The sequence below is a fragment of the Onychomys torridus genome, chromosome 11, assembly GCF_903995425.1.
Source record: "Onychomys torridus chromosome 11, mOncTor1.1, whole genome shotgun sequence".
Lineage (NCBI taxonomy): Eukaryota > Metazoa > Chordata > Mammalia > Rodentia > Cricetidae > Onychomys > Onychomys torridus.
This window is the reverse complement of record NC_050453.1, coordinates 23,625,460-23,637,491: the sequence shown is the minus strand read 5'-3', so window position 1 is coordinate 23,637,491 and position 12,032 is coordinate 23,625,460. Positions and strand designations below refer to the sequence as shown.

General features: G+C 49.4%; 2 protein-coding genes across 3 annotated transcripts; both read right to left on the bottom strand.

Annotated features, from left to right (window-relative positions):
• Nucleotides 1-284: 284 nt before the first annotated feature.
• Usp21 (ubiquitin specific peptidase 21) lies at nt 285-6,240 on the bottom strand. The gene is made up of 13 exons (XM_036202636.1): nt 6,021-6,240; nt 4,603-5,223; nt 3,795-3,854; nt 3,507-3,627; nt 3,187-3,298; nt 2,848-3,003; nt 2,286-2,350; nt 1,963-2,066; nt 1,695-1,781; nt 1,359-1,437; nt 1,031-1,138; nt 830-944; nt 285-616 (listed from the first exon to the last, which is right to left on the bottom strand). The coding sequence occupies exons 2-13, from the start codon at nt 5,200-5,202 to the stop codon at nt 526-528; spliced, it is 1,698 nt and encodes a 565-aa protein (XP_036058529.1). The 5' UTR covers nt 5,203-5,223; nt 6,021-6,240; the 3' UTR covers nt 285-525.
• Nucleotides 6,241-6,824: 584 nt separating this feature from the next.
• Nucleotides 6,825-11,891, bottom strand: Ufc1 (ubiquitin-fold modifier conjugating enzyme 1). 2 transcript variants are annotated; one of them, XM_036202638.1, is made up of 7 exons: nt 11,784-11,891; nt 11,504-11,626; nt 8,445-8,512; nt 8,172-8,235; nt 7,782-7,858; nt 7,448-7,538; nt 6,825-7,249 (listed from the first exon to the last, which is right to left on the bottom strand). In XM_036202638.1, exons 2-7 carry the CDS (start codon nt 11,624-11,626, stop codon nt 7,169-7,171), a joined length of 504 nt encoding a protein of 167 aa, XP_036058531.1. In that variant the 5' UTR covers nt 11,784-11,891; the 3' UTR covers nt 6,825-7,168. The 2 variants fall into 2 exon arrangements, with proteins under 2 accessions (XP_036058531.1, XP_036058532.1); XM_036202639.1 differs by lacking the exons at nt 8,445-8,512; nt 11,504-11,626; nt 11,784-11,891 and having other exon boundaries at nt 8,143-8,208.
• Nucleotides 11,892-12,032: the final 141 nt, after the last annotated feature.

Sequence of the window (12,032 nt, the reverse complement as noted above, 5' to 3'; positions counted from 1 at the left end):
TCTCGAGGGGCAGTTCCCCTCTCCGGCGAAACCTGGCGTGCCAATGCCTGCACTCTAGTTTTAGGCTTCTCCGCGGCTTCACAAGTCTCAAGGTTTGTCTTCCTAGCGCCACTAAACTGTTAGGGCACAAGTGTGGGGCCTACTCCATCCCCGGGGTCCTTTCCCTTCTGCTCGGAGAGCGCCCCCGTCTGTTCAGAGACGGAATTGGGTCCCAGAAAGGCTCCAATGGAACCAAATTCTGGATACCCATTCCCTCTTACCGCAAATACAAACGTGAACATCACTTTTTTCTTAATAAATTTATTCACAAAAAAAGTGAGATTGCAGAGGTTCTGGGGGCTGTACATGGTCAAGGGCCTGGTGAGCTTTGTACATGGGACAGGAAACATGGTGGAAGAAGGGTGCTTCTTAATAAAAAAAATAATGGGAGCTACAACCACCCCCCCTCCCCGATTAAAAAGACACAAAAATAGACGTCTCTGAGGTAAATGGGGAGCCTGGGGTTTAAGGGTGTTGAAAAGGGTGTCACAGGCACCGAGGCGGCTCCTGCGTCAGTTGGTAGAAGAGTACGTAACCCTCGCTGGATGCCACCTGATTTTCACTGACAGGGGAGACACTGGGAAGGGAAGCACGGAATGGTTGTAGTCACTCCTGTGTACTCCCCCTCCTTCTTCCCACAAGACTGCACCTCAGAGTACCCGGGTAGAGTTCAGGGAGAGACCCCACCTATCCCTTTGTCAGGATCTCATCTTTTGGGGCCCCGTAGGAGGGGGAAGGTACCAGGGCTGCAGTGGGATGGGGCGGGAGTTGATGAAGAGGCTGTTCTCACCGGGAGTCATTGTAGACGTGCCAACCAGTCTGGCAGCGGCACAGGGCTGTGTAGTGTCCATAGTGAACGCTCCCCGAGTGGTTGCAGAGGGCGTACAGCTGGTAGACAGGGCTTCCTGTGGGTTGGAGCGGGTCAGTTTCTACACTCAAGAGTTGAGTGCCCCCCCTGAAGGTTCCTTAGGACACTCCCCACCGGACTCACCCGCCTTGTCACTGGCAAAGTCCCCTAGGCTCAGTCGCTGCAATGGGAAGTCTACACCTACTGAACTTTTCTTGATGGAGCCTCGGGAGGTGGAAAATCGATTCAGATCTAAGCCCTGGTTAAGGAGCATTTGGGGTGTGTGGGGGGTGCTGAGGGTCTCTAAGGGAGCTGCAGGGATTAATCAGTACCCTCCATTCCCCCAACATGTCCTGAAAGATGGCAGAGAAAGTTGGGGTGGCAGGTTTTTCCCTGGGAAAACTCAAGGAAGGTGAGGAAACAATGTATGGGAGATACCCTAAGAGAAATAAGAACTTGAAGGTTAGGATATGGAGCACGAGGATTCGGGGGAATCTTTGTACGGTCAACTTTTTGGTACTTCGTGTTCTTTGCCGGCATCGGTCACACACCTAGAGAAACAGCAGATAGTGTTAGGTCAGTGTGCCCTTGCCCCAGCTGGTTTTCCTGACACCCCAATTCACATATAAATTTAGTATGATTCTCACCGCTTTCTCCCTTCCCCTTTAGCGTAGGCATACTATGACATATCTGAGACCCTAACACACACCCAGACATGTAAATGTTATTCCCATACTGAGGAAGCATGCACCTCCTTTTTTCCAGACAGACTCCCCCAGCTCCCCCACCACTGTAAACCCCCACATACTGGGGCATTTTCCGACTCTAGCTCTTCCTCCTTGGTGAAAAGGCTGAAACAGTCTCGCAGAGACACTTTGCCCCCAGCAAATCCTTTCTGGGAGGAAAAGGGGAAGGAAGTGTCAGCATGTTCTGAAGCTCCCCCCCCCCCCATTTTTAAAAATCTTTTATCTTTTTATAATCCAGGCTTCAATTCTGCTTTAGAGATCCACATAGTTCCCACCCACATGTAGGGGTGGGTCACAGAACCCATGTTCCATCCACCCCAGGAATCCCACCTTGGGGATGGGCAGGGACAGGTCACAAAAAACCTCGAAGGTCGTGGAGCGATACCCACAGGCCTGGCACTTGAGGCAACTTTTCAACTGGCCCACAAATAGGTCTAGGTAGAAGCAAAAGGGCAGGAGAGAAAGTCACTGTTGGGTGTAAGGTGCTTTCCTGGAGTCCTGTCTCTTCCCACTCCTTCGCTGGGGTTTCTTTCCAATGCCTTTCTAACTTCAACACCGCCACCTAACCCCACCATGTCACATCCTCATCCTCGGCTTAGCTCTCACCCTCTTCTCCCGCGCCCAAACCCCCGCCGCTCTGCCCCATTCCGTACCCACAATCTTGCTGTCTTCTCGCTCCAGGTAGCGCTTCCACATTAAGTTGGCCCGGTCATCATCACTACCACAGATCAGGGGAAGGGAGGGGGCGCCCGTGAGAAGGCTGTGATACTGGGTACCCCCAAGCCATTGAAATCATCTGAAAACAGAGCCCTGTTCCCTGTCCACATACCAGCCCCTTCCCTAAATTTCTAGTCAAAGGAGTAATTTTTTTCTAGAAACGTTCTGGGGAAACCCAAGATGAGAGAAAAAAGAATATATACAAGGGAAGACTGCCACCCTCCCTCTGTAAGCCTCATCGGTATATTTTATTGTAAAAGGCCCCTCCTTTCCCAATTTAGTGACATCCCTAACACTCTTTTCTACCTCTGTCTGCATCCTTCCGCTTACCCCTCCGCCTCCCTTCTGTCCTTTCTTGTACTTACAGGCCATTTTTTTTCTATGCTAAAGGGTCTCCCCTAGGTACTACATTTCCAGTTTCAGCTAGCCCAGTTCTTTGAAGATTGAACGCTACTGACAGAACTACTGGAGAGAAGAGCAAGAGGGGACAACCCTTACCTTAATTCAGGTTCTTCATGCAGAGCCCCTCCTCGGCGAGGTGGAGAGGGAACTGGACCACTGGCCAGGATTGGTGGTGCCCGGCGGCCTCGTCGGTTGATTTCAAGATGCAGCCGCTCCATGAGGAGCTTCAGAAACTCTTGGGCATCCTGCTGGCTACAGCCAGACAGAATATGGACAACTGATCCCCTCTTAGTCCACACACAGTATTCCCTGCCCAAATATGGGTCCCTACTTCCTCAACGTAGAAAATCTCAAGGCTCAGAACAAGGGTGCTATACCCCTGCTTGGCCCCAGCCCCAGACTTGGTCAGAGAGAAAGCCTATCCTGTTTCCCCACCTGTATCCAGAGAAGGAGGGGACGTATTTCTGGAAGACGGCTCGGAATCGGGTAGGATTCACAGCTTCACAGGAGTCAGGGTGCCAGAGGGCACCAATCACATCTGCAAAGGCTGTTGGTGTGACAGGGGGGAAGGAATACAAAGATTAGTGTCTAGAAGAGCAGGCAGGAGGAGATTCAGTGGATGGAAAACCTCTCAGAATGGAGGAACTGGGAAAATGGGTGTGACTGTCAGACTGAAGGGCTGGGAACCATAGGCCTTCGGGGACAGAACTGAAGGCTTGGGGGAAGAGAACAGAAGATCAGGAGTTGCTGCCCACCTTCCGTGAGCTCCTGGGCTCGGCCTCCTCCAGGTACCTCTTGCCGGAAGTCCCTTCGAAGACAAAAGTCTCGAAGAGGCCTTGTGCTGCTCAAACACTGTAGCACGGCGTTCAGGAAACACTGGGGAAGCAGCAGGGACTGTCATTACCTTTCCAGTCTGTGCCCACAAGCCTTACGAGAGCTTCAGTGCTCTCCTCCGTGACTTCCCCAAATCCGCAGGTTGTCTCCACCCCCAAACACCATTTCACATTCCTTTTACAGAGAAAGGACAGGAAAATGGCTCTTACTGTATTTCCCAGATTTCGGAGACCAACATGACCAGAGCCCAGAAGCAGTGTGTGATGAGCCTAGAAGGTCAGAGTACAGTCACATTCTACCTGGCACTTTCCATAGCATGCTGCTGCATGTCTCCCCCACCTCGACCCTCTTTCCCTCACTGGTCTTCCTACCTCATTAGTCATGAGTAGTAAACCCATCACAGCTGAGTGTACCACAGACTCGGCCATGGCTGTCACACCTATTCCCCATTTACTCCGCTGCCCAGCCAGCCGGCGCTGTAGCTCCTGAGGCAACTCCCCGAGCACTGGCATGGTTGCCCAGCTGCTCCCCACCCCCACTTTACTGACCCCACATCCCCCTCCTGCCCCCGTGGCCCCTTCTTGCACCCTCTCCTGCTGGCTCCAACTGCAAGCAGCTTAGCTCAGGAAATGGGCAACCACATCAGTAGGTGCCCGAACTCCGCCCATCCTCAGCCCAGGTGCCCGAACCCCACCCCTCCTCAGCCCAGGGATTAATTAGGTCTAGGCCCAATCCTAGGAGAGAAGTTGCCTTAAAAGGGCGGGCCTAAGGACCCGAAGAAGAATTCTAAATTGTTCGGTTAATTCCCTAGGGACCAGAATGGCATACCAAGTTGGAGAATCACATACAACCCAAAATAATATCTAGAAGGCCTTAGAAAGGAGAAGAGTCCACTGGTGTAATGAGGGGTTGACAAAGGGACTTGGAGAAGGGAACAGGAAAGTCATATCAGGACAAGAGAGTTTAGGGCAAGAGGAACATGAGCATGGGAGACCACGTGTGCTGGCAAGTCCTCACCATCTTGTCCTCAGAGTAGAAAGGCTCAGAGGGCCGGGTAGATATCATGTGGAAGGAGCCATGGGAAGTAGGGGGCTCTGTCCGTATGCTGAGCAGGGTAGGGGGACCAGGGAAGCCCCCAAGACGCCGGAGAGAAGTGCTACGTCTCAAAGTGGGTGGTTCAGGCCGGAGTGCCAAGCGGCTCAGTGCAGCCCCTAGCTCGCCAGTGCCACGGTGCCCTCCCAAGGCAATGCCCATTGGACGCAAGTCCCCACTGCTCACAGACTTGGAACGGGCTAAATTGGTCCGGGATGGGAGAGGCAGAGCCACAGTTGGGGGTGGTGAGCCAGGCAAGGGAACCCCATGATCTGCTCGAAGGGGGCCTCTAGGACGAGAGCTTGAGGTCCGACCCCGACCCAGCTCCAGTTTCTTGAGCCTTTCATCTGGGGGACCAGGCCTGGGAGGCAAAGGTCGTAACATGGAGTTCGGCCCAGGAACTGGGTTTCGGCGCTCCTTGCTGCGGGCCCGGGGAGGAAATGGTATCTTGGCTCCCACTCGGGGCTGTACATTGACCGGTGGCTCTCGAGTCCGGCCCAAGCGATGCTCAGAAGCCTGGGGCATTGTGGACACCGCAGGCTGGACCTGAGAAGAACAGAGGGTCAGCATTTGAATTAGGAAGAGAGAGAAGATATAGGCTACCATGCAAGCTGGCTACTACATGTACCAAGGACATGAATCACGTCTATAAAATCAGTTCTTGTATCCCCAGAACTTAGCAATGTCTGACACAAAGAAAATACTTAGTATCCCTTGAATAAACTAATGACTGAATAGTAGCCCATCATTTTGACCTTTCACGCCCCACCCCCTCTACAGAATACAGATTTACTGAAAAGCCAGTGGTAGTCCCAATCTCAGCTGTTCTTATAATCTACAAACTCCTAAAAATCCTCATAGCTGGCTAGTCAAGTGAGATATGCCCCAGACCTGGGACCATAGATGCAGGAATCAGTCCAAGAGACATCATTTCCAACCTCAACCCTTGCCGCTCTGGGTTGCAAATGAAGCCGATTAAATGGGTGATTTGCAATCCACTCCCTCCTCCAGTTCTGGGCTCCCACTTGATATTAGGGCTCAAGGGGCAATGGTTTGAGATGGAGGACGAACTATTTGACCCCTAATTTCTGCACCTCTCCCACCACAGTGGGGTTTTACCCGGGTCCGCCCCCCTCGAGGGCAGAAAGGCCGAGGCCGCTGATTGGCTATGGGGTCCGGCGGCATATTCCCCGCGGTCCGAGAATGCTGTTCTTCCAGCCCAGTTCTCCCAGGCCTGGCTGGGCACCGCGAGCCTCTCCCTTTGTGGTGAACGTCCTCTGGGGTCTGGATCCGTCCTCCCTCAGCTCCCCAACCCCACCCCGCCAGAACGCCCCGGCCCATACCTGCCCCCCGGTAAGGCGGCGGGGGAGGCCAGCCGGGGTCCAGCTCCAGCTCAGGGCCACCCCCTCATAACCCCGAACAGCCTCCCCGCGGGCCGGGCTGCAGCTTTAACCCCAGCTGTTGCCCAGCTTGCTCCCGCCGCAAGGGCCACCGCCATCTTTGTTGGTGCCGCCCGGCCACCGGCCACCGGCTTCACAGTCTCTTAAGGCGCCTGCGCGCCCACACTCGGAATCCTCCCACCCACCCCATCGGCGCTTGCGTGAGCCCGCCCCCACGGCTCCCAGACCGACACCATGGAAACGCAGCCAACTTTAGAACCACTAGTTCCCGGCCCTGCCGGGTGGTGGTCTTTAAACATTGCGGCAAGTCCCTAAGGGCAAGGCCCCTCATCCTGTCATGTGGTCCATAGGGATGAAGAGCCGAAACACCGAATAACGGAAGGGCTTGCAACAGAGATTCTTTCCAAACAAGAGGGATGCATCGTGGAACGCTGCATGCAGGTCCAGGTCCAGCCCAAAAACCAAATAGAGAGGCATTTAGCATTCCATGGAAGATCCCTAGTGGGCACAGAACGCTGAACCTGTAAAACCCATTCTTCAAGCTCCTTTGCAGGCTCAAGGCAGTAAGGAAAGCATGGCTCACTGCTAAATGGCAAAAGCAAATAACAGGGAAAGAAATGGATGTTCTTCCATTTGATAGGCCTTGAGAGGACATTCACGTCCCCCTCCCAACCTAGCATAGTTGTTCATGTATCTCCATATTTTGCTTGTTTACCTTGTTAACAGCCATCAGTGAGAACCACAGGCTACATACATCGGAAGCAGCTTTTATTGACAGGTTGTTTCCAGAAACCATAAAAGCTATGAGCTGTCAGTTAACCCCCTATGCCTCCAAGATGCCTCCAGGGTCCACTTGGAGAAGGGATACAAATTGCCTATTTCAAGGCCCAAGTCTTTCACCTCCCTGTACAGCTAAACTTAGAAACTTTGTGACCTTACCCTATTGTTGGGTTTTTCCCCCAATCCAGCTATAGATAATTTGTAACCACCAGAGGAGACCCATCAAAGAATCATGAGTAAGAACGGTTCACAAGAAAACAGGAATACAGCCTATCAAAAATCCCTCTGTCCTGCCTCAGTGGCTTGATCCTTCATTGGTTGCATTTTTCTTTGTGCTGGATTACACCCTTCTGAATCAGATCAGGGACTTCCACTGCCAGCCAAGGACCCAGCTGCAATACAAGGGAAATCTGTGAGGTTACTACCATAGTCAATGCCTCTCGTTCCACCTGAACCTTCTTCCCAGAGACTCTAGGAGAACATGCTCAAGGGACAACACTGTTACTCCCTTAGTCTCAGCTACATTTCTGGTACTGCTTAGGTCACGAACCCTCCCTCTTCCTCTCATACGCCAAGAATAACAAACTTACCCCTAGTGCCATGAGATGAGCTAGTCCAAACTTGGGCACATTCCTGGCCCACAAAGGTTTGAAATGATCAGTCAGACATATTTTGCCACCCCTATGAGAAGGACAAGAGGAAGGTGTTGACACACAAAACTGGCCATAATGTATAGCTACCTCTTGGGAACACAGGACCATTAGTGCTCAGAGCTGAGAAAAAGGTCAGCTAAGCACTTTGCACAGGCTTAGCATAGGGAAACCTAGACTCCCTCTAGACTCTGGAGCAGCACCCTCTGGGGAAACTTGTCTCTTGAGCTCCCGCTAAGGCTTTCTTTGCTCTTTCTCATCTAGTCAGTCCTACCTGTACATCTTCGCTGTCTTTCCATCCAGCTCAGGGACTGCAATTTCTGGAGCAGTAGTGGGATATGTGATAGGAATCTGGAGAAATTACAAAGCCTTCATAAAACAGAGAATTGAGAGAGAGAGAGAGAGAAATGAACTTGTCTAATTGAACATATATATTTCTTGGTTGAACTGCTTGTTCAGCAGGTTCCCCCAAGCAGCATGTACCTGCTGGGGGATTCTAGACATAGAGATTAGTAACTGTTACATGTCTGCTTCGAACCTCAGCTTTTTCCCCCTCCCATTTTAAAAGTTTTATTTAGTCCCGTCAAGAAAGTTTAGCTTGATAGCAAGCATCTACACAGTCCCTTTCTACTAACCTTCATACTTCCCACTCTATCACACTCACTTCAAACTCGATGTCAAACTCATATTTGAGTAAGTCATGGATGTACCAGCATTTTCCAAACCACCTGTAACAAAGACCAAACCTCAGTCCAGTCAGCCCATTCCCATCATACTCAAATGATGTCTTTATTTAGGATGCCAAGCTGGAAGACTCATAGATCAGGAATTAGGGAACCCTAAACTGATTCATGGCAGCTTTGGGTTAGTTACAGAATACCAAACTGCTTCAGCTAGGTGAGGATTCTACCCAGACCTCCCAAGAGGGCCTGCTTACCGGGTCCCTTCCTTGTTAGACTCCAATCGGAACCAATCATTGTCTGAATTCTTGTTGTTCTCCACATACTGAAAGCAGAAAATGGAATCTTAGAAAAGGGAGCTGGAGCTAGGTGGTGGTGGTACACATCTTTGATGCCAGCACTCGGGAGGCAGAGGTAGGAGGAACTCTGAGTTCAAGGCCAGCCTGGTCTATATCTCGAGTTCCAGGACAGCCAGAACTACAAAAAGAAACCCTGTCCAAAAAAAAAAAAAAGAAAAAAAGAAAAGCAATAGAAAAGGGAACTGGAGCCAAGGCTAGCCTGTCTTCAAAAGTGTGATTATTTTCTTTTTTAAAAAATATCTATTTATTTATTATGTATACAGAAGAGGGCGCCAGATCTCATTACAGATGGTTGTGAGCCACCATGTGGGTGCTGGGAATTGAACTCAGGACCTCTGGAAGAGCAGTCAGTGCTCTTACCCTCTGAGCCATCTCTCCAGCCCGATTATTCTCTTTTTTAGTATACTATTTACAACTTTTCAGACATAAGCAAAATGAAAGAAAAGGCTACACAAATAAGCTGGGTGCTTTCCCAGCGCAGAGATCAGAATGTCTAGGTTCCCTACAATCTAGCACAAACTATTTGGAGACTCCGGGTTATTTTCTCACTTCTGGTAGTGTCTGTCCTCAGTCTCAAGCTCACTTTGACACACACATTATTCCTGGAGGATCCTGGGGTAGCTTTCATTAGCAGCCACAAGTTAGTGACTCTCCAATCTTTATGTTTAGTTCAAGTCTTTTGTTAGAATTTCTGATTCTAGTATCCAACAGAATGTTTCCATTTCTACCTTTTTTTGTTGTTTGTTTTGTTTTTCAAGACAGAGTTTCTCTGTGTATCCCTGGCTGTCCTGGAACTTGTTCGGTAGATCAGGCTGGCTCTTGTACTCACAGAGATCCACCTGTCTCTGTCTCCCAAGTGCTAGGACTAACAACATGGGCCAATACCATCCGTCTTCACTTTACACCTTTATCTAACAGAAAACAGAAACTTAGCACTTCCATCTGGATTTTATACTGTGTCCTGCCCCTCTTCCTCTTCAGGTACTCCTGTCCAGGCTAGCCTCAACCTACCTTATGTGACTAAGAATGACCTTGAACTTTTTGATCCTCCTGCCCCTCCTGAGTGCTGGGATAAAGACCACACACATTCTCGGCTTCAGGTGGCAATCTCACTCAGTCGCTAAGCCAAAAGACCAGCTTCATCCTTGCCCTTCCCCTCCCCCATAGAATTTCATGATGTCCTGCTGATTTCAGTTTCTGCTGTTTGTCTGTTACAGGGTCTCTCTGTGGCCAGGGCTGGCACTAAACTCACTGAAATTCTCTCCTGCCTCTGCCTCCCCTGCATTAGGTTTATAGATATGCACCATAACACTCAGCCTTAGTCCTGGCCCAATTTTTACTCTTTTTTTTTTTTTTCCTTGATAGGGTCTCACTAAATGTCTCAGGCTGGCCTTGAACTCACTCTGTAAACCAGGAAGGCTTTGGATCTGTCCAGGCTGGCCTCAAACCTATGGTCTTTCTGCCTCAGCATCTCATCTGCTGCAATTACAAGTTCTTATCCCATGCTGTTTCTAGTTTGCATTCCTTTGCTCAGGCTGTCCTTATATTGTTTTGCAAAAGAAAAAAAAAAAAACTTCCAAAAATATTTATGTGTGTGAATGATTTTTTTTTTCTGTCTGTATGTACACCACATGTGAACCTGGTGCCTAATGAGACTAGAAGATGCACCAGATCCCCTGAAACTGTAATTATGGATGACTGTGAGCCACCATTAAGTGCTGGGAAGTGCTGTAAGTTCCTCTGCAAAGGCAGTAAGTGAGCCATATCTTCCGCCCCTGTCCTTATGTCTTGAGTATCTTTTTTCCTACCTTTATGTTTTATATGCTACTATATATTGTGTGTGTGTGTGTGTGTGTGTGTGTTTGTGTGTGTGTACACCCATGCCAAGGTGTGCATGTGGTAATCAGAGGGCACCAGAAGGAGTCAGTTCTCCCTTTCTACTATGTGGGCTCTAGGGATCAACTCAGGTTGTCAGGCTTAGTAGCACATGCTTTACACACTGAGCCATCTCTCTCTGGCCCCTGTGTTTATACTTTAAGTTTCAATTCAAGTTTTACCACTTCTAAGAAGCCTTACCTTAGCAAACTCAAGTTGAATATACATCTCTCCTCATAATATCCTAGTTATGATTGTCTCTCCACTTAAACACAGTACAATACTGTTTCTGTCAACCTCAGAAGGACCCTTCTTATTTGGCTTTATATATGTACCCTTCCTAGGTACTAGGAACACAGTAATAGGTTTTATTGTTGTTGTGTTTGAGGCAGAATCTCATGTAGTCCAGACTGCCTTTGAATTCAGAATGACCTGAATTTCCAATCCTCCTGCCTCCATGTCCTGAGTGCTGAAAATGCATGAGCCACATCAGTTTATGAGGTGCTAGGGGTAGAAGCCAGGACCTCTTACACGCTAAGCAATCACTCAACCAATTTCTCAGTGAAGCAATATATAAGGCAGGAGATCTGCTGGAAACCATCATAAGGAATGTAATCTTTTTCTTCCCACAAGAGAAAGATTAGCTGAAAAGATAGCTAATTTACAACTAGAAGCACCAATCTCTAACTCTCTACATCATTCCTTTCAATCATTCCATTCATTTCATTACGAAGGATGAAAGGTGGTCAGTGAAGGGCTGAGACTTCGGATTCTAAGAAGTGCTTTTGACCCCCTACTCCGCCATTCAGTAGAGCAAACACCTGGGGCGGGAGAGACACGTCACCTTCCAGGAATACTGCTGATTTTTTCCTTCAAAGTCCAGCCCTACTGTGCTTCTAACCAGAATCTCTCCTTCATCCTCCCTCCGTCCACCCGTAATCTCCCAGCCCCCAAATAGTTGTATTTATAATAATTTATAAACTTAAAAACCGGAAGCAGCTTCCACACGGAACCAATTCCTATGGACACCTTATGACCCGCCACCTCTTTGCTACGAGGTCAACCACAGGAGTAAAACTGACCCGGATAAGGGATTGATATTCCTCTTTTAGTCGCTGCACCCACAATTCTCGATCTCGGGGTCCGGCGTTCGTCTTCAGCACCGGGATCTCAGACACGACCCGCCGGGTGGCCTCATCCGCCATCTTGGACCAGGGCACAAGAAAAATGCGGAAGTGGAGTTCCTTGTTACTTACTCAGGGCTTCGCCATCTTTACTATGGGAAGATGAGGCGTTGCTTTAAATCCGTCTCTGAATGCACGCTTTATTTATTTTTTTGGTAAGAAAATAAGATTGACTCACTGGCGTGGACGTCCGGAAGAATAGAATAAAGGTGTGTTACTCTGTCCAGAATATGGCACCTATCATATAAACTGCCGGAGACTGCTCAACGAGTGACTTCCGCTCATGCTCAGAAACAATCTTGGGAAAACTCAAGACCTTCCCAAACCCGGAAAGTTGTTAGACTATAAGGTTTTTCTAGACACTCTTTCAAAGTACTGTCTCCTAAAATGCACAGTTTACGTGTTTGTGCTTCCGAGTTACTTCCTG

Excerpts from the sequence above, each read along its gene's own strand:
- Usp21 (XM_036202636.1), bottom strand. The coding sequence starts at position 5,202 with ATGCCCCAGGCTTCTGAGCATCGCTTGGGCCGGACTCGAGAGCCACCG. Across the intron at positions 3,855-4,602 it reads TCTACTCTGAGGACAAGATG|GCTCATCACACACTGCTTCT; the intron begins GTGAGGACTTGC and ends CTGACCTTCTAG. Across the intron at positions 2,067-2,285 it reads AGAAGACAGCAAGATTGTGG|ACCTATTTGTGGGCCAGTTG; the intron begins GTACGGAATGGG and ends GCTTCTACCTAG.
- Ufc1 (XM_036202638.1), bottom strand. The coding sequence starts at position 11,626 with ATGGCGGATGAGGCCACCCGGCGGGTCGTGTCTGAGATCCCGGTGCTG. Across the intron at positions 7,859-8,171 it reads AGTTTGACATCGAGTTTGAA|ATTCCTATCACATATCCCAC; the intron begins GTGAGTGTGATA and ends TAATTTCTCCAG. Across the intron at positions 7,539-7,781 it reads AAGACAGCGAAGATGTACAG|GGGTGGCAAAATATGTCTGA; the intron begins GTAGGACTGACT and ends TCCTTCTCATAG.